The sequence below is a fragment of the Rattus norvegicus genome, chromosome 1, assembly GCF_021556685.1.
Source record: "Rattus norvegicus strain SHRSP/BbbUtx chromosome 1, alternate assembly SHRSP_T2T, whole genome shotgun sequence".
Taxonomy (NCBI): Eukaryota; Metazoa; Chordata; class Mammalia; order Rodentia; family Muridae; genus Rattus; species Rattus norvegicus.
The window spans coordinates 156543913-156570024 of NC_141534.1; the positions used below are offsets into that span (position 1 = coordinate 156543913).

Sequence of the window (26112 nt, forward strand, 5' to 3'; positions counted from 1 at the left end):
TAAACGCATGCTCCACCACCACAAAGATAGATAGTTCTTACGTCATTGTTTAAAATTGTTCCTCTGAAATATCCAATAAAAGAAAAGAAAAAAATGTTTCTCTGATTGTTCTTCAGATATGATAAATCAGAAGCTCTAAGGTTTAGGGGTCAAGGAAGCTAATTTTTAATAAACACTCCTTGTAATTTATATGATCACAAAGTTGTGAAACCACAAATGCAGGCCATCAATGCTACTATATTCTGTAAGTAAAACTCAAAATGGCATGCATTATCTTTATAACTTAATTTTAGTCTACATAGGTTTGCTATGATCTTAGATAAGCCAGTTGTGCCGATTAGTGTTTTGTCACTTTGACACAAGCCAGGGTCATCTGGGAATGCAAAGGTCCAGCCTCAACTTAGAGAGGGGTTCCTGAGGAAGGAGTGTTTGGGAGCAGCAGAAGAAATGACTCGAAGTCACTCATGGACACAAGCTGACAGCCTTGTGTTCTGCTTGAGACAGCTCTCCACTTGCTAGAAAAAAAAATTCTAAAAGCTCTCTGAATAGCTCATGGGTTTTCCAGAAAAAAAGCTAGCATTCCCTGATGAAGGAAGATGAAAATATGCACACTAGTATAAAACAAGCCTCACACCCAGTAACTGTGGAGGCCTATGCCCTGCTAGCTCTGCTTCAGGGGTGGGGACTGTGTCATGCCGTCCACTCCACATGGATGTGTAAGACTTCACGTAAGAAGAGGGAACCTTAGTTGTAAAAAATTACTCCATTAGATTGGCCTGTAGGCAAGTCTGGGGGGACATTTTCTTAATTAATGATTGATATGGAAGGGCCCAGCCCACTGTGGGCAATACTACTCTGGGCAGGTAGTCCTGAGTTGTATAAGATACCAGGCTGAGCAAGCTGTGTATGGGTGGAAGCCAGTAAACAGCATTGTTGTGTGGCTTTGATGGGCTCCTGTGGGTGTCATACAGGTAAGTGAACCATGTGAAAAGATAAGAATGAAAACCTGGTACAAATTGACTTCATCAACCTGGATCAGACTTCTGGGAGTTTAATAACAGGTTGTTTATTCCCAGTGTATTTAAGTCAAGTATAATTTGGAAGAAAAGGTTCCTGATGTAATACAATCCATTGCACAAGGAAGCATAATTACATTGAAACTTAACTAAGGGTACAGGTCATTTCTTCCAAGAAGATGGGTCCTAGAGATACACTACAGTACTAGCTTAACAGCCTAAGGGCCCAAGGGTCTGGTCTAATCTTGGTCATACAGATAGCAAGGTCATTTAGGCTATTAGCCACCTCTGGTCTTGGTTGTGGGAGTTTTGGGGGAGCCTCTGGTTATAAGGTTCATTTATATTACTAGCCAGCTCTGATCCTGGTTTTAGAAGCTTGTTGTGGCCTGGCCTAACAGACAACACAGATCACCAGGCTGTTAATCACTTCCAGTTCTCATCTTTCTAGATGGAAGAACAGGTTTTTCCGTCTTTCTCATTGGAAAGACAATCCTGTGTGTTAACATTCCTGTTTTCTCTGGAGATCTATGGGCGTAAGGACCTTCATGCTATGCTGTCAGCATGGCTTCTGTTTCAGTTTCTGCTTCCAGGTCCCTGCCCTGTTAGAGTTTCTGCCCGGACTTCCTTCATGATGGATTGTAAGCCATAAGGTGAATAAACCCCTCCCTCCACAAGTTGATTTTGGTCATAGTGTTGTTCACAGTAATAGAGACCTAAGTAAGAAAACAATTGGATATTTTAATTGAAATTTATACTAATTTTTTCTGTAGGTTTTATAAAAATGTCAAACTTAATTCTGATTAGAGAATAAGAACTTTTTTTGAATTTTAACTGGCTTAGTATTAGCAGAATAAGGGCAACAAATATTGTAAAACATTTTAGTAATATACAGTGCTACATACATGTTTATTATAATAATTATTAGGCATAATAATTATAGCTATAATGGTATAACCTACAAGATCTGACTTGTGTGTTAACTAGCACACTGCATTTTAGTATACTGCTAGAGAATTTTTCTAAGCTTCATGGAAACAAAGCTTAAATATTATGTATAAAAACAGCACAAAAATCTATTCTTGGTTGAATCCAAATTGTTATTTTTTTCTCAGATGGACTTTTACCTTATTGGATATTTTAGGTTATAGTTTATGTTCTTAGATATCTTGGTGCTTTTCAGGTATCCAGATATGTACTTTGTGTTTCATGTCAGGATGGCAATGTCAATGGTGATAATTTACTTTGTACATAGTGTGTGTTAGGGACTTGAAGGAATGAGGAAAATAGGAGAGCTTCAGAAAGGTTAGATATATCCGTGGAACACCCATTCTTTTCAAATGAATGGCTAAAACGAGGAATTTACTGAGCTCCTTAAAGAAGCCATTGACTGTTCTAGTGGCTTTGCACAACTGACATTGAGTTCACTTGTTTTCAGCTTTGCCTCTGAGCCCTGCAGTCAGCTGGAAGTGTGGCAATAGTGTGGGGTGAGTAGACACGTTTCTGTTTAGAAGAGATAAGCAAGTGAGGTGTGATGGATGAGGCCTGTGATCCCGGTAGTAAAGAGGCTGAGGCAGGAGCATCACCACAAGACTGAGGGTATCTTGGGTCAGATAGTGAGTTTCCAGTCAGCCTGGGCTACAGAGTGACACCCTGTCTCAGCAAACACACAAGCAAATTAGAGTCCAACAGCTATGACACATGGGGCCATAGCTATGACACATGGTTGATGAATTATTTTTAAACTGCCTATGATATATTCTCTTTAATACCCATGCCTATCTCATATCAGTGTAACCCAATAAATTGTCTATCACTGATTTATCCAGGGTAGTTAGTTAATGCACACAGTAGACATGGTTCAGAATCTTGGTTTTACCATTGTGTTGTTGTTGGGGTTTTTTTTTTTTGTTTGTTTGTTTGTTTTTGAGACAGGGTTTCTCTGCACAGCTCTGGCTGTTCTGGTACTAGCCTCTTCTGAAATCTGGGATTAAAGGCATGTGACATCACACCCACCTATCATCTTGTATTTCTTTTTGTGAAACTTTGTATTTGTGTTGCCTAGTAGCTAGCATCTTCTCCTTGTTCCTACAATGTAGCTTCTAGGATAAGATGGTTTGCTAAGCTGGGTATTATGGTGTGTGCTTGCTTTTAATTTCAGCACTCTGGAGACAGAGATGGGTGAAACTCCTAGTCTGAGGCCAGCCTGTGCTAGATAGCAAGGTTAATTTATCTTAAACAAAATACTTCACCACTTCTGTGAAGCCTACGAATGGAGGGAGTGTTGGCTCTATTGAATATATACAATAAGTAATATATTACCTAATTAATTGTAATATTAGACCTTATTAGTCTTTATTTCTCTTCATCTGACATTCTGCAAGTGGCATGACAAAATTCTTCACAATGCAAAAGCTTGACATGCGGTGTGTTTTGGGAAGGACTGAAATTACCGTCCATGCAAATATGTAAACATGTTCATTAACAACAATCAACTGCGTGCACAATGCGTACTTTTTTTTTCTCTCATTCTGGAAAAATCAGAAAGTGTCCAAGAGTTTGAAACAAACAAACGAAAAAAGTGACTTTCTCTTGGTCCTGCTAAGACTGAACCCCCAGTGAACATGATTGTTGGGGGGTGGGTGGTAATGGGGGGAGGATGGGGAGGGGAACACCCACATAGAAGGGGAGGGGGAGAGGTTAAGGAATGTTGGCCTGGAAACCGGGAAAGGGAATAACAATCGAAATGTAAATAAGAAATACTCAAGTTAATAAAGAAAAAAAAAGTGGCTTTCTTTTACTGCTAGTGTAAGATTAATCTGTACAACTGTTATGCATATTTTTAATGTTTCCAGGAAATTCTTTGTCTCTCTTTTCTTTCCTTTTTTTTTTTTTTTTTGGTTCTTTTTTTCAGAGCTGGGGACCAAACCCAGGGCCTTGTGCTTCCTAGGCAAGTGCTTTACCACTGAGCTAAATCCCCAACCCCTGTCTCTCTTTTCTAATATGTAGGTTTATATGTATGAATATTTGCCTGTATGCATATATTTGCACCATGTGCATGTTTGGTGTCCAAAGTGACGAGAAGAGGTTACTAGATCTCCTGGAACTAGAGTTATAGATGTTTTTGAGCCTCCCTGTGGGTGCTGGGCACTGAAACTTGGTCTTCTGCAAGAGCAGGAAAGCTCTTGCTTGAATCAGTGAAAAAACAAGACAATGGGCAACAAATCTGACTTGACGAATGTAGGAGAGGACATGGAGATAATTGTGGAAATCAGGTTAGAGATTTCTCAAAGCATTGACGTTGCTATTTGGTTGCTGAGCATATACCAGAGAGTCCCGTACCCTAACCACAGAGATATTTGCACTCTCGTGTTTATTGTTGCTTTATTCACCATGGCCATGATTGGAATCAACAGGTGACTGGATACTGGAAATTTGGCAGATATATAGATGAGCTTAGAATGTATAATAATAAGCAAGGTCACACAATCTCAGTAAGAAAAAATGTAAGTTCTCTGTCATATGTGGAGTCTAGCCAATAATATATATAAACAAACATGCATATGTGAACAGCATAGCATGTTGAAAAGAGAACAAAAAGCTAACTGTAAGGGGATGAAGAAGGACTGAGCATGGGTTTTGAAGTAAGATATAAAGCTAATTGTTTCTCTAGTTCTGTTATAAATATTTTATTTTGGGGGTGGATAAATGCATAAAAATGTTTTCAATAATGAAAGTGTAAAATCAAATGTGAAGTTCTATAGCTTATATTCTAAATGGTTACTCTAACTGTATAGAAGTTCATTGAGATTTATAGAGTTTGGGTCTGGTTTAGTGTATGATTTTCTTATTAGCAAATTCTTTTAATAATATAGTTTATAGTTTAAAAAGTAAGCATAGGTAGTGGAAATTTACAAAAAATATTTTTTCAATTTATCTTAAAACTTATTATATTCAAAAAATCACACACTGCATATGGTGGTGCATATCTTTAATTCCCAGCATTCCTGAGGCAAAGGTAAGTGGATTTCTGTGAGTTTGAGGTCAGTCTAGTCTACATAGTGAATTCCAGAACGGCCAGGGCTATATAGAAGAGACTCTGTCTCAACACCATCCAGCAAAAAGAAGATCAAACACTAAAATTAACTAGAGCCAAGCCCAAAGCTACACAACTCAATGGACTTCTATAGCGTTAGAGTAGCTATTCAAAAGGGTAGTGGAAGTTTTTATAATTTGCTTGGGTAGTAGCTTCTTCAAAAGTTAGGACAAAGATTAAGATTGTGTTCATTACCTTCTTTCTTTCTTTCTTTTTTTCTTTCTTTCTTTCTTTCTTTCTTTCTTTCTTTCTTTTTTCTTTCTTTCTTTTTTTTTGTAGACCTTTCAGTTCATAATTGCCTCACATTCTAAGAGGTCTTTCTGCTGGGCAGTGGTGGTGCATGCCTTTAATCCCAGAATTAGGGAGGCAGAGACAGGTGGATATCTGAGTTCAAGGCTAGCCTGGTGTACAAAGTGAATTCTAGCATAGTCAGGGGTAGACACAGAAATCCTACCCACAAAAAAGAGTCTTTCTAAGGATTGCTTAACCATCTTCATAAGGATGTCCTTTCATGTAAGAATAGGAGCTCCTTTATTATGCAAAGGTCTTTGAGAAATAAAGACAAGTACACCCCAAAGACCTAGGTGACATTAAAACTTTTCTGAATATACCAACAAAGAATTCTCACTACTTAGTTTTCAATAAGAATACTATGAATATTAAGAACTATCAACATTAAGTGATTTTTAGTAAGAGAGACATTGCATGGTTGTTGGAAAGTCACTGGCTTGGAAACTTGGAGTCCTGGTTTTACAATAGTCTAATAGCAATTATTGTTTTAGTCTTCTATTACTCGGAAAGGAATCATATTTTAGTTCTCTTCTGGTGCTGACAACCCAACACACAACTTATATTCAGTTGATGTGTATTTAATCAGCTCCAAATTTGAGGCAGCTTGGAATCTTTCGAGATTTCAAGTTTTTCTTTATAAAACAAAGTAGTTATCTTCTGCCATCATTTCCAGCTCTGACTCTCACTACATGATCTATGTATCCTGAAGCCAGCTTCCCTAAGGAATCTGTCTTGTCTGGGTCACTGAGAAATGGCGTAGCATTCTTGCTTTATTGTAAGGAGTGTCTTCATTTCTGAGTCATTCCTCCTGAAGACACTTCCAAAGAGCCTGGAACAGTGCTGTATGTTTAGTGGATAACAAGTTAAAGAATTACCCATTCCATGTTTGCAGAATAGTTACAGAATCCCCTACTCCATAAAAGCTGCTGAGGTAGTCCGCGTAGTTTCCTTTAAAAAATGATCTTATGGGGGGGGGGTGTCATTCTTTAGGAGACAGGAGAAGGAGGAATAGAATGAGGAATTGTGGGAGGGCAGACTGGGAGGGGGGCAATGACTAGACTGTAAAAAAATGTAAAAGTAATAAAAATAATAAAAAAACATACAAACAAACCAAAACACACACACACACACACACACACACACACACACAGAGAGAGAGAGAGAGAGAGAGAGAGAGAGAGAGAGAGAAAGAGAGGCCAAAAATTTTTTAAAGGATTATATCCAAAGTGATTCTATTAAATCAACTCTACACACACCACACACACACACACACACACACACACACACACACACACCACACACACACACACACCACACCACACACAGACACACGACACACACACACACACAGACACACAGACACACGACACACACACACACACACACACACACACACCACACACACACACACCACACCACACACACACACACACCACACCACACACAGACACACGACACACACACACACACACACAGACACACAGACACACAGACACACACACACACACACACACACACACACACACCACACACACACACACCACACCACACACAGACACACGACACACACACACACCACACCACACACACACACACACACACACACACACACACACACACACCACACCACACACAGACACACGACACACACACACAGACACACAGACACACAGACACACACACACACACACACACACACACACACACACACACACACAGACACACACACACACACACACACACACACCACACCACACACAGACACACGACACACACACACAGACACACAGACACACAGACACACACACACACAGACACACACACACACACACACACACACACACCACAGAGCTTATTTTTATCTTATGTGTTCAGGAGTTTTGCCTGCTGTATGGCTGTGTACCAAATTTGTGTCTCCTGGAAGAGCAGCAAGCGCTCTTTCCACTGAGTAACTTTTCCAGTCCTCATGGAGTTTCTTGGGAATATCTTTCTTCTCAAGGAATCTGTTATCAATCTGTTTAAATGGACTTTGCTGCACATCAACAAATTTGTTTGATAACAAGAATTCAGATGACTTGATCAATCTTTGACTGCCTTTAAATCCTTGGGAGAACAGGACATCTGTCCATTTGTAACATACTATCTTAGTTAGGACTACCATTTCCGTGATGAAACACCATGACCAAAGGCAACTTGGGGAGGAAAGGGCTTATTTAACTTATGCTTCCACATCACAGTCCATCATAAACGAAATGAGGATAGGAACTCAAGCAGGGCAGGAACCTAGAGGCAGGAGCAGATGCACAGGCCGTGGAAGGCTGCACACTGGCTTGCCTACAGCCTCATCTTATGGGAGAATTTTCTCAGTTGAGGCTTCTTCCTCCCCAGTGTGTCACGCTGACATACAGCTAGCCAGCAAGCATACTGTAGCTTTTCTCTATCCCTCTATAATTGAAAGAGCTTTGCTTGAAGAATGATGAAAGGGCTAGAATCATGATGTCAACTTTTTTTTTTTTTTTTGGTTCTTTTTTTCGGAGCTGGGGACCGAACCCAGGGCCTTGCGCTTCCTAGGTAAGCGCTCTACCACTGAGCTAAATCCCCAGCCGATGTCAACTTTTTTAAAGAAAAGATTATTTATTATATACACTGTCACTCCCTTTAGACACACCAGAAAAGGGCATCAGATCCCATTACAGATGGTTGTGAGCCACCATGTGGTTGCTGGGAATTGAACTCAGGACCTCTTGAGGAACAGTCAGCGCTCTTAATGGTTAAGCCATTTCTCTAGCCCATGATGAATCAACTTTTAAAGGTTAAAAATAGTGGGAATTTTAGGTTTGTTATAAGAGGCCTCAGTGGCTGTGTGAAATGAGTACAGTGTGGGGAAGAACCCTAATTAGACAGGAGTTGGAGATCTTTTCCTTGAAAATTCAATCATTTTAACCAATAACGAATACAGCTTTGTCCTTACATGCTAATTGCACTGAGTAACTTTATTAAAAGTATTTACCCTTGTCTTAAGAATCTGCCTGGGACTAAATTGAAAAATAATGGACTAATTTCTTTGGCAAAGATTTCACAACAGTCTAATATTGATTCTGTCATGTGGCTGTTAGAATGAACTCTTATGCAAGTCTACAGTGAAAAAGCAAGTGGGGCAAAAAGAAATACAAAATATATAATTTAAGAAAGGAGCCTCTTGCTTCCCTGGAGTCTGGGACTTTCTAGTGGCTACCACAGTTCTCCATTCCCTCTGTTACATGTTTCTATTCAATTTCCTGATCCTCTGTACTTCTCTCCTATCCCTTCCAATACCTGTTCCTGCCCCTTCCCTCCTCCTCCTCTCTTTCTCCCTGGTCCCTCCCTCCCTCTAGCTCCTGTCATTATTTTGTTCCTTGTTCTATGTAGGATTGAAGCATCTACACTTTGATCTTCCTTCTCTTAAGCTGCATATGGTTTGTGGGTTGTATCATGGATATTCTGAGGTATGGATCAGTGAATGCATACCTTGTGTGTTCTTTTGTGACTGGGTTACTTCACTCAGGGTGATAATTTTGAGTTCCATCCATTTGCCTAGAAATTTCATGAAGTCATTGTTTTTCATGGGTGAGTTGTACTCCACTGTGTAAATGTATCACAATTTCTGTATACACTCTTCTGTTGATGGACATTTGGGTTGTTTCCAACTCCTGGCTATTATAAATAAGGCTGCTGTAAACATAGTGGAACATGTGTCCTTGTTATATGTTGGAGCATCTTTTGGGTATATGCCCAGTGGTGGTACATCTGGGTCTTCAGGTAGAACTATTTCCATTTTTCTGAGGAACCGCTAGATTGATTTCCAAAGTGGTTTTACCAGCTTGCAGTCCCACCAGCAATGGAGGAGTGTTCCTATTTCTCCACATCCTCGACAGCATCTGCTGTCACCTGAGTTTTTTATCTTAGCCATTCTCACTGGTGTGAGGTGGAATCTCAGGGTTGTTTTGATTTGCATTTCCCTGATGACTAAGGATGTTGAACATTTAAGAACTTCTTAGCCATTTGAGATTCCTCAGTTGAGAAGTCATTGTTTAGCTCTGTACCCCATTTTTAATAGGGTTATTTGGTTTTCTGGAGTCTAACTTCTTGAGTTCTATGCATATTATGGATAGTAGGCCTCTATTGGATGTAGAGTTGGTAAAGATCTTTTCCCAATCTATGGGTTGCCATTTTGTCTTAATGACAGTGTCCTTTGCCTTATAGAAGCTTTGCAGTTTTATGAGGTCCCATTTGTCAATTCTTGGGTCTTAGAACATGAGCCATTAGTGTTCTGTTCAGGAAGTTTCCCTTGTGCCAATGTGCATGACACACTGGCTTTAACCGGAATACCCAACAAAGGGGAAATACAACCTGTAGAGACCCCCTCCACTAGATAGGCATGGCCCCCAGTTGAGGGATGGGGTCACCCACACATCTCGAAATTTTAAACCCAGAAATGTTCCTGTCCAAAGGAAAGACAGGGACAAAAAAATGGAACAGAGACTGGAGGATAGGCCACCTCACCTAGGGATCTATCCTGTCTACAGATACCAAACCCCCACACTATTCCTGATGCCAAGAAGCACTTGCCGACAGGAGCCTGATATGGCTGTTCCCTGAGAGTTTCTACCAGCACCTGACCAATACAGATGTAGACACTTACACCCAACCATCAGATTGAGCCTGGGGACCCCAATGAAAAAGCTAGGGAAAAGACTGAAGGAGCTGACGGGGACTGCAACCCCATAAGAAGAACAATATCAATTAACTGGACCACCCAGAACTCCCAGGGACTAAACCACCAACCAAAGAGTATACACAGAGGGAACCAGGACTTCAGGATATGTAGCAGAGGATGGCCTTATGTGACATTAGCGGGATGGGAGGGAGGCTTGGTGTCTCTTCAGAGGGGGATGCTAGAGGGGTGCGACGGGAGTTGGGTAAATGAGTGGAGAAGCACCTTCATAGAGGCAAAGGTGATGGAGAAAGAGGAGGATGGGATGGGGGTTGTTGGAGCTGTAACAGGGAATGGGAATATCTTTTGAAATTTAAATGAATAAAATGATTAATTAAAAAAATGAAAGGAGCAGCAGGAAATTAATATTGGAATCAAGGCTTGTGTTGCAAGAAATAAGATTGAAGAGAGGGTGGTCATAAACGGAGTAAAGGAAGGAGTGCCCAGAGGTCAGGACCCCACCCAGAGAAACCGCCAACTTAAAAAAATAAAAAAGACCAAAGAGTTTTTTGCTCCTAAAAGGCAATGACAAATCAAAACTGCCATGGATATGAGTCAAGGGTGCCAGACTACACCTCAATTTTGTAGTTAACCTTGGTAGTGTTGTCCATGTGATTCTGGCTTTACAAGTCATGAATAATATAAGAATAAAGAGGATGTTTGACTATTCCTCCATGGCTAAGGAGAACCACTCAGGCCAGGTGGGTGGCAAGAAAGTCCCTGCATGGAGGCCCTGAAACGCCATTGTGTGAAGTTGCGAATGTGAAGTCTGGATTGCATTGGAGACCCCAAGATGTTAAGGTGCCAGAGCTGTGGAATATCTGCCAAAAAGAGCTGTATAAAAGGAACAGAGTCAGCCCAAAAGAGCGATGTGTGTTGCAAGCAGCAAAGCAGGAAGGGCAAAGCCATCTAAGCTCTTTAATATCAGACATGGAACATATAATTGCTCTGCTGGATTTGGGTCTTGCTTTGATCCAGTGTTTCTTCATGTTGCTGTCCCCATTCCTTCCTTTGGTATGGTAATGTGTACTCTGTGCCATTGTGTATGTTGGAAGCACATGATCTGCTTTTTGATTTTGCAGAAAGTTTCAATTAACAAATTGCTTTGAATCTCAGAGGAGACTGGACTTTTAAACGCCAGAGATTATGAAAGACTATGGATACTTTTGAGGTTGGACTAAATGCACGTTGTATTATGGTATGGCCATGAGTCTCTGGGGTCAGGGAGTGGAATGTGGTGGTTTGAATAAGGATGGCCCCCATAAACTCATGTGCTTGAATACTTGGTCCCCAATTGGTGAAATCCTTTGAGAAGTATTAGAGGCCTTGTTGGATGAGGTATGTCACTGGGGATGGGCATTGAGGTTTCAAAAGGCTTGTGCAACTCCCAGCGTTCTCTTTCTGCCTCATGGTTGTAGATCAAGATATGAACTCTCAGGTGATCCTTTGCTTGGTCATTGTCTTAGGGTTTTATTGCTTGAAGAGACACCATGACCGTGACAACTCTTTCTTATAAAGGAAAACATTTAATTGGAGCTGGCTTACATTATCATCATGGTAGGAAACATGATGACAGGCAGGCAGACATGGTGCTAGAGAGGAGCTGAGAGTATCTGGATCTGTAGGAAGATTATGTCCCACGGGATATAAAAAAAGCTTGAGCTTCACCCACCTGGTAGTGACATGCCTCTTCCAAAAAAAAAAACCACACCTCTTTCAAGACCACATCTACTAATAGTGCCCCTCCCTTTGGGGGTCATTAAACCACCAAAGTCATCATAGACTTTAACCCTATGAAGCTGTAAGCCAAATTAAACACTTTTTTTAATAAGTTGCCTTGATCATGGTGTTTATCACAGCAATAGATAATTAACTAAGAGAAAAACCATAGCTTTACTATCTAGACCACACTTCAAGTCTTTTGGCCTTGACCTGGTACTTTTTGTATTACAACATACTTCAGATTAAGGACAAATGACAAAATATATGTCAACATATCTTGGAGACATGAGTTGTTAGTGGATAGGAAAGTCACAGCCATTCTGGTACCTGGGTTGCCCTGGTGCTGTTTGTATTCTGATGTTAATTCTGCTTCCTCAAGAGGAGCTTCCCCCCCCCCCCAACCCCACCCCTCCAACAGGGAGTAGATCACGTACTCAGGTGATCTCACTGAACCTTCTCCCCCTTCTGACTGGTCAAATAAAGGCTAGAGACAATGGCTGGGCAGTGAAGGAAAAGGGGGACTAGAGTTCTCAGAGAGGAAGAGGAGGTGGAAGGAAGATGGAGCAGAACCACTTAGCCTGGAGAAGTTACAAATAGCAAGGGGTCTCATAGCTGGAGACCTGATAGAGCTGCCCGATGTAGTATTATAGCTTATAAATATAGTGACTGAGTTGTGTGCTTTTTATATGAGGTTTTTGATGTAAGAAATTACTGCCACAGGCCCCCAAGGATATGATCTGGCAACTGTGTACATTTCCCACTAATTCCATCAGTCCTGCTCACTGTCTGAATAATGTACTTGTTCCACCGGGGAGCGTTTCTGCATACTCTTTCATGTGCTATTTTGGTAATATCAATTTGCTAATTGTGAAGGTGAAATTATTACATTAGATAAGAACGCCTGCCTTTCGTTTTGTTGGTTTGGTTCCTGCTGCTGTTTAAAAACCTTTGGTATGCTTTATAAGATTTTACTTAGCCAAAATGCTTAATGTGTAAGAAAGCTTTAATTTAGGCTTTGTCTTGTGTTAAAATAATGCAGTTTTAGTCAATGTAATAAATTAACCAGTTTGCAGTCTGAGACCGAAAGCTACATTTGCTTTTTTGACCTCTTTGATACTCTAAGAAAGCACCCTAGGATCCTTTTTAAAATGCATAATCAATGATACAGAAAAATTGTTTAATGTAATTTGACAGGAAAGGCTCTAAATTACCTAATTTGCCATTTTGGAAGAATGTTAGCATATAGTCTGAGAAACTGTTACTATATCATGAACTACAATAAACTGACAATGTTCTCATCCTCAAAGAAGCTGTCTCGAGGTCACTGACTTCTAGAGGGCAGAGAATTAGGGTAATTTGGCCTAAGTGGAAGAGGGAGATGATTAGTGAGATTAGTTCGGAACCTCCTCTTTTGTTTACCCCAGAGAACAATACATGGAAATTCTAATAGAGCTTCTGCCTCCTGGGAATAGGTAGGTATCCCATAAGGAAGATAGTCATGTGTTTGTGTGTGCATGTTTATGTTCATAGGTGCATATGTGCACAGGCCTGAGGATGAGGAAATTGGTGGTGTTCCTCAGTTGCAGTTGGCCTTGTTTGGCAGGATCTCTCACTGGCCTCCGGTTCACCAAGTGTGTTAATTCAGGTCACCAGAAGGACTCTGCCTGTCTCTGCCTCCCAAGAGCTAGGATTATAAACACCACCAAGCCCAGCTTTTATTTTCAGTAGTTACTAAGACTCCTTAGGAACACAAGGAACTTAGGTCCTTGTGCTTGCAAGGCAAGCAAGCCCTTCACCAACTAACACTTCAACGTCAGTAATCATGTCTGCAGATGTAACCTCATTTCTTTTTAATATACATAGAAAGAGTATTGTCCTTCAGGTCCAGAGCTGGGAGTCACCAAAGATACAAACTATGTATTCTGTTGCTTTGCCATTCTCAGTATGTAGTTATTACCTAATTTCCCAAGATCATTGTTTCTACTTCAGTCATTATCAGGTAACACCCAATTCACCTCAGCAACCATTGATGTCAATTCAATAAGACTGTTTTCTTTCCAGCCCAGACAAATGACAGGGATGCACAAAGTGTGATCATCAACCACAACACACTGCTGTAATTGTTCTACTTTGCTTTGTGTGGTGCTGTGTACTTATACTTCCAGATGCATGGGAGAGTAAGACGAGAAGCCATTTAGTCCTAGTAATTTAAGCCAGCCCGACTAACAGACAGGTCTTTTCTCAAGGGGGCTGTATCCTGTGGGGCTGGAGAACAGAGCAGTGGTTGAAGTGCTTGCTCATAACCATGAAGCCCTAGTTCAACGGAGCATACTTACTCAGCATTAGAGAGATACAGACAGTAGGAGCTCTGGGGCCTGTTGGCCAGATAATCTAATCAAATTGGTATGCTCCATGGTCAGTGTAAATTAAAAAATAAGACTGGGTGACTCTCAGTAATCTTTTTGTGTTAAAATTTTAAACATGTTTTCATAATACTGTACACGAGTCGCTATCACCTCCTTTCATAAACTTGTATTAAGGACTGTTTTATGAATCCTAGTAGATTAGGATTTAACCAAACACGTTATTTTACTAACACACCTAGTAGTAATGTTAAGTTCATACTCCCTTATTATTACAGTTTTAGTATCTCAGACTGTCTTTGTTCTCTCGAAAGCATAGACTGTCCTTTAGTAAATCAATTGATGTAATTTGACGAGCTATATTTGACAACATTTTTTTGGGTTCACATTTTTTTCTCATGCCAACTTCTGCATTTTCATTTCCCACAGAATCAGGACAAACTGTACATCCGCTGCAGTGACCAGGGAAGATTTGGCTAAATGTCAACTATGTTAATTGGTATAGAGAAAACAACGGTCTTATTTTTATCTGATTAAAAATCTCCACAAGCATTCCCTTATAAACTAAAGCCATGTCAGTACAAAGTGACTTAATTATAAGTTTGGCAGATGTACGCTTCTTGCCCCTCCTTTACTATAGCATATAGAAATGTTTCTGTTTCCTGGCAACTTCCAGAATCGCAAATTTTAAGTCTATTTTTGGAAGCTTATAATTTGGTACTCCGTGCCTTTTCTGAATTATCAATTAGAATAAGAATGAACTTATTTTAAAATATTTAAACAATTGATGTACTGAATAACATATTGAACCTTACATACAAGGCAGTCTGAGAGTCTGGGGATATGGTTCAGTGTGTTAAATGCTTGCTGCCTATGCGTGAAGACTTGGGTTCAGATCCCAAATACTCATATATGAAAGCAAGGTGTGGTAGCCTGTGTCTTTAATCCATGTGCTGGGGAGGTGGAGACAAGGTGACCCAGGGGCTTGCTGGCTAGCCAATCTAGACACCCTATCTCAAAAAATAAGGTTCAGAGTGAGAGGGAAGGAGATCTATATCTATATCTATACATCAACCTCTGGCCTACAGAACACACACACACACACACACACACACACACGCCTGCCAGTCTGAGATACTTTATTCTACTCTTAAAAAGTCTACATCTTTTTTTAAAGCCCAGGATGAGCAGATTACATAATATAATTGCTTCAGTTAATTGAGGTGTAGGAGGTGTAGGTGTAAAAGAGTAAAAGGTATGAACTTTGATAAATTTATATGAGCAGTAAGACGGTATCAGGTAAAACTTAGTTTGTATCAGAGTAGCTGTAGTTTCAGTGTTTGAAATTGTACGCTACCCCTTTAAGGTTGGGATTTCCCAAGACTACTCTGCCTTTAGCTTGTTCTCAGTTAACCTTCATAATTTCACGACTTCAGCACTCACAGGCATGCTTGCATTGTTTGACACACTAGTATCTTTATTGGAAGCCACATGAGGCTCCTTTGCTATCTTAGAGAGCTGATCCATTTGGATGCCTCATAAAAAAATCAATATGCAAAAATTCAGTTTCCATTTCAGCTTGGATTTACCTTAAAAGTTACTACTCTATTGTAACAGGTTAAGTGATGAATAAATGAAAAAAAATCACTGAATAAGTAAAACTTGAACAAATGAAAACATCAACAACATATTTTGGACCAGTTAAAACAGTGAAGTCAGAGGACAAATCAAGTTAATAGTCTTCTATACAGAAACAGAAGAAACACAATCAAGAGAATGAATATACATTAAAAGGAGATGATTAGATTGGTTTCTATGATATAGTTTGGGTAGTCCAACAGTGGCTGTCTTCACACAGGAGAGACTGAGAATCTGGTAGCTGTCCACTCTGTTGGGCTGGCTGCTTCAGAAGTCCTAGCCTGGGACTGGAGGCCTCGGGCATTACAAGAGAGCATCTAGACTCTGGTTGTCAGTGGAGTAGCAGTGGACAGGCAGAACAGTGAGGATTTTCATAGAAGATGCAGGTTATCATATACTCATCAAAATCTATGGAATGTGCAACACCAAGAGTGGAGCCCAATGTAAACTCTGTGTGTTGGGTAATAATGATATGCCAGTGACATTTATATGCAGTATATGCTTGACGACACAGTGGAGGAGGCTGTACAAGTGTGGGAATACTTTTCCCCCATACAGGAAACCAGTGTTTTATGCTCAAATTTTCTGTGAACCTAAAATGTCTTTAAAAATTCAACACAGTTTACTTGATGGTATAGACATGGAGAGTTGGAAAAGGGTAGATCTTAATAATTTTATTAGTGTACAAAATTACCAAAGAATCTGAAAAAACATTAAAGATGCTCATGGTGGCTCACACCTGTAATTCCAGCACTTGAGAAATACAGATAGGAATACTATTGTGAGTTTCAGGCGAGCCTGGGTTATGAGGTGTGAGCCAGCCTTAACAAACTAAAAGAAGTAAATAAGTAAAGTTTTATTAGGTGGGGTTGCATGTCATGGAGGATACAACTGATCCATTTTGCAAATTATTAGTGTATGCTTCACTTCTCACTCCCTCTTCTTTTGGCCAATATTCTCTGCAGTCTAAAACAAATACCACAGTTTTCTGATGCGTAATCAATCCAGATTTGTAGTGTTATTTGATAAGGTGCAATTGTACATTCTTTTCATGATAGTCATCTTAACTTCTATAAGTATCTCGCTTTCTTGTTCTTTAGGTTGGATGTTCATTCGTAAATCATCCAATGTAACATTGGCTGTGCAGCATTTATGACTGAGAAGCATAGATCTAGTAATCTGCTACATTATCTGACTAGAGAGTAAGGCGAAATAAGACCTTTAAAGGCATTTCAAAGCCATAACCCTAGATTTAAAAAAAGAATAAAACTATGTGCTATAATCTATTTAGACTTTTTTTTTTTAAGAATCAAGAACATGTATGGCTTTTTCTTTTTAAAATCTGGATAACGATTATTTAACGTAACCTTCAGAACCTGAAGAGTTAGCCCCACATCTGGCCAGTGTCAAGGTTATGGTCTCAGGAACACCCTGAGTAAAGGCCAACAGGGGAAGTCAAGGCAAAGAAAGGAATTATTCCAGAGGAAGGGGATAAAATAGCTAAGATGATAAATAAGCAAGACCAAGCGGACAAGCGTGCAAGGAAGAATGTGGTCCTCTATGGGGTCTGTCCCAGCGTTCTCCAGTGGGAAGAACCTTCTTCATATAGTCGTCACCAATGTTCCCACTGGACAGCTATCTATTTATATTATCTGGAGTTTTCAACATGCCATAAAAAATTCTTCATATCCTGGCAATATCCCTGAGGTCAACTCCTAAGATTCTATTTCTTCTTTACCCTCTCTGGCCACACTGGTCTTCTATTATGTAAACAAGTTCAATTTGTTCTTGGCTGAGAGTCATTTTATTTATTGTTCCCTTTATATAAAATGATCTTTCCCCTCCCCCAATACCTCTCCCTCTTTTGTACCCCTTTTGCCTTTCATTTTTTGAGACAAGAACTCATTCTTTCGATGGCCTCAAACTCTTGGCAATCTTCCTACTTTTGCCTTCTTGGTGCGATTATAAGCTTGAGCCACCATGGGCAATCAAATCAAGGGTCATCTTAGAAAAGCTCCAGACTGCAGTCCTCTTCTTCTGTTGGCCCTTTAACAAATCCTATCTATTTGTTGGACAACATAGCCCATTTCACTGATCCTCCCCACAAATACTGACCATGCTCACTGCTGATTACTGCTCCACTCCCCTTTGTATTTGTTTTGTAAGTGATGGACATTCAATCGGATGTAGATGGATCCTCAGTGTACATTTTGTTTTGTACTTCTATGAAGCCTAAGGATGTTAACATGTTTATTGGAAATTTTACTTCTTTTGAGAACTATGTGCTAAATTCATTTGCCAATTTATTGATTGTACAATTTGCTAGTGATTCTTTAAGTAGTCTAGATATGAATTCCATACTTGATATATAGTTGACAAAGATGTTTGTAATCTCTTTATTCTATTAATTAATGTATGTGCAATGGGGATTTTTAACTTGATGTAATCCCACTGTTAAATTTGCTATTATTTCTTGAGCTACTGAAGTACTTTTCTGTACTTGCCTATAGGTACCTATGTGTATTAGATTTACTGCTGTGACAGAATAGCCGACAAAAGCGACTTAAAGCAGGAAGGGTTTATTTGGGCTCCAGTTCAGTCTATTGCAGGCTATCATTGCAGGAGTGTGAGGGCAACAGGAACTTGAGGTGGCTGGTCACACTGTAGCTGCAGTCAGCAGCAGAGCCCGTGGAACCTGGCTCACATTTAGGATAGTCTTCCCCACTTCAGTCCTAGACAATTCTCACAGACAATCAGAGACTTATTTCCATAGTGACTCTAAATCCTGTCAAGTTGACAATCAAGATTAAATATCACAACTAGGAAAAAGTCTAACCAAGTAAGACCTCTATAATAAAACCCTTAGAGCAATGAAGAACCCTCCTATGTTCTGAATTGGCAGAATTAATACTGTAAAACTGAGTCGATGAAATCCCACCAAAATTCAATGGCATTATTCACAGGAAGAAGGAAAAAGAAAAATCCTAAAATTCATATAAAGCACAAAGGACCCAAACAGCCAAACTACAATGCAGAAAGAGTGGACGAAGCTTCTGATCCCAAATTACAGAGCCACAGCACCAGACACATTTTAGATAGCAGTTGGAGAGATTTCAGTCATTCTTTTTTTATTTTTATGGAAAATAGATTTTCTTCTCATACAAGTCATTCTTTAGTAAAGCAAATACATTACTCGAGGTGTTCCTGGTCACACAGCTCTCCTAGGAAGCGCTTCTCCGATGACTCGCTTGTCAACCCCAGGTGTCTTCCATGTTGTGGTTTCAACTTCTTAATTCTCTTTAGTCGTTATTCAGCTGGGAGTAGGAAAGAATGTTGAACATATGTTAGAGGTTTTCGGGCTTACTGCGCAAACCATCATCATTTTCTGTCTGTGTTCTCTTGGACAGACATCAGGCATTTGGCCCCAACTAATCATAAAGGTGGCCAGGAAACAGTCTAACTATATGCTTAAGGGAGGAAAGAAACCATTTGGTCATCAGATGTTTGTACTCCTTGAAGTCATGAAGCTGTTTCAGAATGAAGGAGATAATGCATGTTACATGCTTGGCACAAAAAAAAGTAATCAACACGCGGATGTTATTATTATCACAAATATGAATGCCAAGAGCTTGAATTAGTCTCCTTCAATTGAAGCAGAGTCCTAGGGTGAGTTCTCTGTTACAAAGAAAAGTGGGTTATAGAAGGCAATCTTTTACTCATTTGGCTGCATCATTAAGAAGAAGCAGCTACATACAGATAAAGGAGGAGTGAGATGCTGGATGTTCATATCAACATAGTGCCAAAGGGGCCTAAGTTAGGAAACAGCTATGTCTGAGGAGAGTGAGAACAGAGAATAAGTAGGCTCTCTTTGGACCTCAAGATAGGTTTAAATGAAGTAGCAACTACACACACCCTGGTCATACTTTCCCATGGTCTTTTCCTTTCACTTTCTTTTTGACACAGGGTCTATGCAGATCAGACTGGCTTTGAGCTCTGGAATTACAGGTGTGTGCCACCACGCCAGGCCCCCTTTCTTAAGGTAGAAATTAACAGGATCCTCAGGTCAAGCATATATTTTAATTCCCACTTATTTTCTCCTCTCTTCCTACTTCAAGATTTTTTAAAGTCTAAGAACAGGCCAGGATGATGGTACATGTCTATAATCTCAACACTCTGAAGTCTGGGGGAGAGGAACATGTGTTTGTAGTCAGCCAAGGCTAAAAAGTAAATTTAAGGATATTTTGGGCTACAGAATAAGAGTCTATCTCAAAATAAAATAAGGAAACATGGAAGCTTACAAATACAATTCCTATCCCACCAGAATGTAAGAACAGAGAGCATGCTTGTACACTAGAATATCCAACAGGACCTAGAACATTAACAGGATCTATTTGTTGAATGAATTTAATTTATATTCGTCAGTTGCTCCAATTATTGGCTAAATGGCCTGTATACAGTAATAGAGAAAAAATGAGTTCCTAGATCTTGTTTCTGCCACTTAGAATATGTAGGATGTAGGGAGGTTAATGTATTGGGCTTTGTTTGTATACCTGTACTAACAAGTACAATACCTTTTACAATTATTATAAGTAGAATTATACAAAAAAGTTTTGCTGTATTTGTAGTTGATAAAAGGCATTAAAAATTGTTTATCCTCCCTCCTGGACTCCAGGACTCTCTCCAACACACACAAAACACACACACACACACACACACACACACACACACACACTCTCTCTCTCTCTCTCTCTTAGTTGTGAGAGTTTAGGGACTAACATATGCTAGTCACATTGTTTCCTTCTGTTTGGGGATTGTTCATTGTAAAGCAAACTTGTCTTCAAGTTAGATTGATAAGTTCACATAAAACTATTAGGTTCATCATTAGAACAGGATACAACATTTAAATTAGTGCCTGACACACAGTAAATGTTCAATACATAGTTTTTGAAAGAATGTATTAATAAAATACCGAGTAAGGATGATGCCTCAGACAGATAATTATAGGATAATTATACAATAGACATGATATGTTAATAGAAACTTGGGAAGACTTTATCAAATGGAAGATTTGTAGTGATGGTTTATCTAAATAAGTTGTTTTCATTCATTCATCGAACTATCATTGTGCTGTAAATTTGATGCACACCAGCTGTAACATAGCTTGAGGTTATGTATCAGTCACTTTTTTCATCACTAGGACAAAATACCCGACAGAAGTAACTCGTGCAAGGATTGTCATTCCTGCTTTCAGGGTGTCTTGGCCCATTCATCTGTAGTGGGAAGATGTGTAGAGTGGCACTGTGTTCACGGGAACATGTGGCAGAGCTCCCAATATGGCAGATCAAGCAGAAAGCATACAGCAGGACCAGTAAGTAGTAGGTCAGGCTATAACCCTCAAAGGAATACCTCCTAGGGCCTACCTCCATGCTATGGGCCCCACAACCTCCCAAAATAGTACTACCAGTTCAGGACCAGGTATTTATTTATTTTAAAAATTTTATTATTTAAAAATTATTTATAGGGCCCCATGTGTCTGTGTATACATGTATCTGTCTTCAGAGGCCAGGAGAGGGCATTGGCTCCCCGGGAGCTGGAATTTGAGATGGCTATGATATAACCCAGCCGCTGGGAACTGAACTTGGTTCTCAGCAAGAACTGCAAATGCTCTTAACACTGAGCCCTCTCTCCAGCCCCAGGAATAGGCATTTACATAAAATACATGATTCTGTAGGAGGCAGTCCAGATTGAAACCATACATCGCTCTCTTTCCCCTCTCCATGTTAGTGCAGTACAGCAGTGGAAGAACTACGTACAGAATACTATCAGTAGCAAAAGGAGAGTCATAGCCATCGGGATGTAAACCAAAGTGGTATTTCTAAGTGTAGTGGGCAGCGTACATGTGGGAGAATGGAAACAGATGAGCTTCAGTAAGAAAGCAGGCTGGGGTAGATCCTAAAGAGTCCTGTTTCCATGGCTCAGAGACCTGATTCTTACCTTCTAAGATGGTCACGGCAGAGTTTGCTTTGCTTTTTGTTGCTATAGCAGAATACTACCGATTGGATAGTTTCTGTTTGTTTCTGAGACGTGGTCTCCCTATGTAGCCCTGGCTCTCTTGGAATTTACTGTGTTCAGGCTGGCCTCCACCTCATAGAGATCCACCTGTCCTCTGCCCTCTAAGCAGTGGACTTAAAGGTGCATACCACCACCATTAGCACCACCAGCACCACCAGCACCACCACAACTGGCTCAGACTGGGTAACTTTATGTTTGTTTGTTTGTTTGTTTTCAAGACAGGATTTCTCTGTGTAGACCAGGCTGGCCTCAAACTAAGAGATCAGCCTTCCTCTGCCTCCAAGTGCTGGGATTAAAGGCTGCTACCACCACCACCCACAGAACTCGTTAATTTTTAATAAAAATATATCGATCAATTCTGAAGGCTAGGAGGCCCAAAATCAAGAGCTTGGTTATTTTAGAGCACAGGCAAAGAGAAATCGAGCGAGAGAGGAAAGAGTTGGAACTTCAAGTACATTTATAATTAGTATTAATTCACTTGTGATCTAAACACTTTGCATCAGGCCACACCTCAACACCGTTGAGGATTAAAATTCAACATATTGATTGGTGGTATGGGGGTAGGGCATGGGTGGGTACATTGTGGAGAGTTCCTAGACAATTTTAGTGCAAAGATAATCCCACTATAGGTTAGGATACTATCAACTGGATAGTTGGTTAAACAAAGATAAAGAAATTAGCTAAGAAATTAGTAGAACAGTTCAAGAATAAAAGGGATTATAATGGATTAAAACTTGCACACGTGTGCATCACGTGAACATGCATGCATGAGTACACACCACACACAAATGCAAAAGAAAAAAAATACAAAAAAAATCCTGGTCTTTCCAGTGCTTGATAAACACAGGGTACCAAACATCAGATGGGATGCAGATGTAGTAAAGGGAGTTTCACAGTTTTGTGAACTTTCAAGCTGGTTTGACAAGAATGAAACCTGCAGGCTTAAGAACCATGAGCATGTGCCAAAGCCATAGTGCTTCAGAATGGTGCGTGTGAGACAGACTGGGAATGGGAAGAGACCACAGAATTCCTCATACCACACACAATTTCCAACACCTATTAGCTTTTCATCCGTTGAGAGTCAACAGATTTAAGCACAGTATTCTAGATTTGGTTGGCAGATGGTGTACACAGATTTTTGAGTACGCTCGCATCTCATTTGAAACTAGCAAGATTACCATGATGGTAACTTAACATTCACAGAGAATTTAAAATTTATCTCTAAGCCTGAGTTAAATGTGGAGCATTAATAAGATTTTAAAAGGCTTTGTTAATAGATCTTCTGGATTTCATAGATCTGAGTCTCAGGATGTAATACTGTTCTAAAACGCCTACCGGGCAGAGTCAATATCTTTCCATGGAAATCTGGCTCACACAAGAGGAGAAAAGAGGCCAAAGGGAAGAAAGACTAAACCAGGGGAGATCTCAGGTACTGATGTCTGACTGAATGGGACTTCTCCTTTTACTGAGCTGTCTCACTTCCTTCTATGGTGTGGACCTTTAATCTCCCTAGTTGTCAGCCTTGTAGGGTCAAGTTAATCACTGTTGACATCATCCTACTACTTCCCTTTTAAATTCCACTGAAGCTATGTGTTTCCTGTCGTATTTGACACAGCAGAGAATGAATACCCGGCTGGTTTATATCTAAATTTAGACTGGCAGGAACGTGGCGACTTTTAGTAAGTGAAGATAAAACAAAACTAGGTGACGTTTCCAACACTCTCAAGGAAGACTAGGGAGTGCAAAAAAAAAGTCCTGTTATTAAAAAGGGGAGCGGTGTGTATTTGAAGACTACCATAGCCAAGAGGCCTCCTTGTAGGCTCAGAAAGAGAGACTGGTTGGAACCGTTTTCATTAAGGCAGGAGGGCCATGGGGTCGGCGCCAAATTGATCGAGGTGAAGCCCCAGAGCCCAGGCACCTCCACCTCCGAGAGAAACTACGCACAGGCAGCTGCCTCACCTCTTTGTCAAGCCCACGGCGTCAGCCTCAGACACGAGGACGTCCTCGCCTCCGGGTGAAAGAGGGGTGCAGCGGGCCGCCCCTCCCCCCGCCCCCCTACGACACGCGGGCCCTGCCTCAGGCGACCTGTTGGCAGGGAGCGTCACGTGACGCGGCGGGCCGCGCCGTCCCCGCGGGCGGGCCTCCTGTTGCGCCCGCCGGGCGGGTTCCACCACGTAGCGCGCGGGCGCCGCCCCGCTCTTCCCTCGCCCGAGCGAGGGAGGGGGGCGCGCCGGAGAGGAAAGGGAAGGGAGAAGGGGCGGGAGGAAGGGAGCAGGGGGGCGGAACCCGAGTCACGTGACACAGGGGCAGCCCGGAAAGCTCCGAGGAGGAGCCTGGCGCCGCCATTTTCCTGCAGCTGCCTGTCCCTCTTACCCGGTCGGGCTCCAGCTGACCAGGGAAGGGGTGGGCTGAGGTTGAAGCGCGGGGCCCGGGAGTGCCCCGACTTGGTGTGGGAGCCCGTGGGGAACACGCGAGCCGGGGCTCTCCGAGCGGGTGGCGGCGCGCGGCCCTGAGCCCCGCCCCAGGCCGGCAGGCGGGCCCGGAGCCGGTGGGGGTAGGGGGTGCGGTGGGGGGTGGGGACCCTCGGGCGCTTGGGGGTCCCAGGCCCCTCCGGCTGCGGAGCGGAAGGGGTGGCGGACGAGCTGCAGAGATGTCTGGCCAGAGCCTGACGGACCGAATCACCGCGGCCCAGCACAGTGTCACTGGCTCCGCGGTATCTAAGACAGTATGCAAGGCCACGACCCACGAGATCATGGGCCCCAAGAAAAAGCACCTGGACTGTGAGTGAAGACCCCCTCACCCCTTCCCGACCCCTCTCCATCGTTTTCCTCTCCCTCTCAGGCTGCCTTTTCTCTTCCTGCGTCTTATTTGCACGATGGCTCCTATGCCTGGTAGTGCTGTGTTCTTTTCTGCTTCCATCACACCTGCCTTTAACGGCCTCTGCTCTTCTCTCAGAAGAGAAAGAAATGTGACAAGCCATCTCTCCCACCCCCCGGAGATCCCTTGAGACCCTCGCCTCCTAGCCCCAGGCACCAGCAAGCCCATTCCACGCTCCACCAACTTGCCTCCCACCCAGCTCCTCACCCAAACTCCTCTTCCAGCTACTGCAGCCTTTTTGCCCTTCCATCCCACCGGTCTCGTACATCCTAGCCGCGGTCGGCTCGAGTCTCCCAGGCTAGTGTCTCTAGGACTCACCGCCCCATTGTTCCATTAGCTTTTTTTTTCTTTCTTTCTCGGGTTTCCATACTAACTCGGCTTGGTGGGCCCAGATTTCTGTCACTTCGCAGCCCCTGAAGTGTTTTTTTTTTCCCCCCCGTCCCATTTCTTTCTGGTTTCCTTCCCTTTCTATCTACCTTTTCGGTTATCTTTGCCTTTCTAGCTTCCGTTAAGTTCCTTTGACTTCTTGTCACCTCCTTCCTTCAGTACTATACCCAGTTATTCGGCTTTTATTCCATTTACGTTTGTGGGGAGTAGAAACAAAGGGATTCAGTGTGGTGTGGGGAAAGCTTTGTGGGAAGTTACTGTTTTTATTTGTCATCATTATATTGTCTGAGTTTTGAAGTTGTATGAGTTGTGTATGTTCGACCTTCCCCCTTTTTAATCCATATGAGGATATGCGAAAGGGCTTTGCTGGTTTTGGTATCAGTTCCTGGAACTGTTAACATTGGCGGTTTGAATTGAGAAGCGTGAGTGTGATGTGTTGGGATTCGAAATGGATTAATATATTTAAGTACAAATAATCAGGTTTGGAAACGTTTTAATTTATGCTAGTCGTATTTTGGATAACCATCTTGCTTAAGCGGCATAATGTAACTCCAGCACTAACTTGGGTACAATTAATAGGGCAAACTCCTCCCAATTGTTTTCTAACCTGGGAGCCACCTGTAAAATCACCTCCTTTTTCTTGCTGCTCCTTTGCCCTAGGGTACAAAGCTTAGTGGATCACTCAATCCACTTGAATCAGTGAAATGTTTCAGGAAAAAATAGTGATAAAGGCAAGGATAGTAAATTCTCTTTTTAAATGACCCCCGGACACATTAGCTAAACTGACTTTCATCATACATGAAAGTTGCTTTGCCCTGTGAAGCAAGAGTGAGCTTGTCCTGAAAGGGAATTCGCTGTAAGGAATCTTGTTTCTCATTTGGACTTTGGCTGTGAGGTTTG

General features: G+C 41.4%; 1 protein-coding gene and 1 long non-coding RNA gene across 32 annotated transcripts in view; one reads left to right on the forward strand and one right to left on the reverse strand.

Annotated features, from left to right (window-relative positions):
- Positions 1–18987: 18987 nt before the first annotated feature.
- LOC102550036 (uncharacterized) lies at positions 18988–24162 on the reverse strand. The gene is made up of 2 exons (XR_015651857.1): positions 23908–24162; positions 18988–19190 (listed from the first exon to the last, which is right to left on the reverse strand). It is a non-coding gene; the product is annotated as an uncharacterized LOC102550036 (long non-coding RNA).
- A 109-nt stretch (positions 24163–24271) lies between these two features.
- Picalm (phosphatidylinositol binding clathrin assembly protein) overlaps positions 24272–26112 on the forward strand; it is an 81086-nt gene continuing 79245 nt past the window's right edge. For all 31 annotated transcript variants that reach the window (XR_015643803.1, XR_015643799.1, XR_015643802.1 and 28 more), the window contains 1 exon segment: positions 24272–24728. Coding sequence is in view for 24 of the 31 variants with exons in the window: in NM_001443565.1 (NP_001430494.1) it covers positions 24599–24728 (130 nt within the window). In the remaining 7 variants the exon portion in view is untranslated.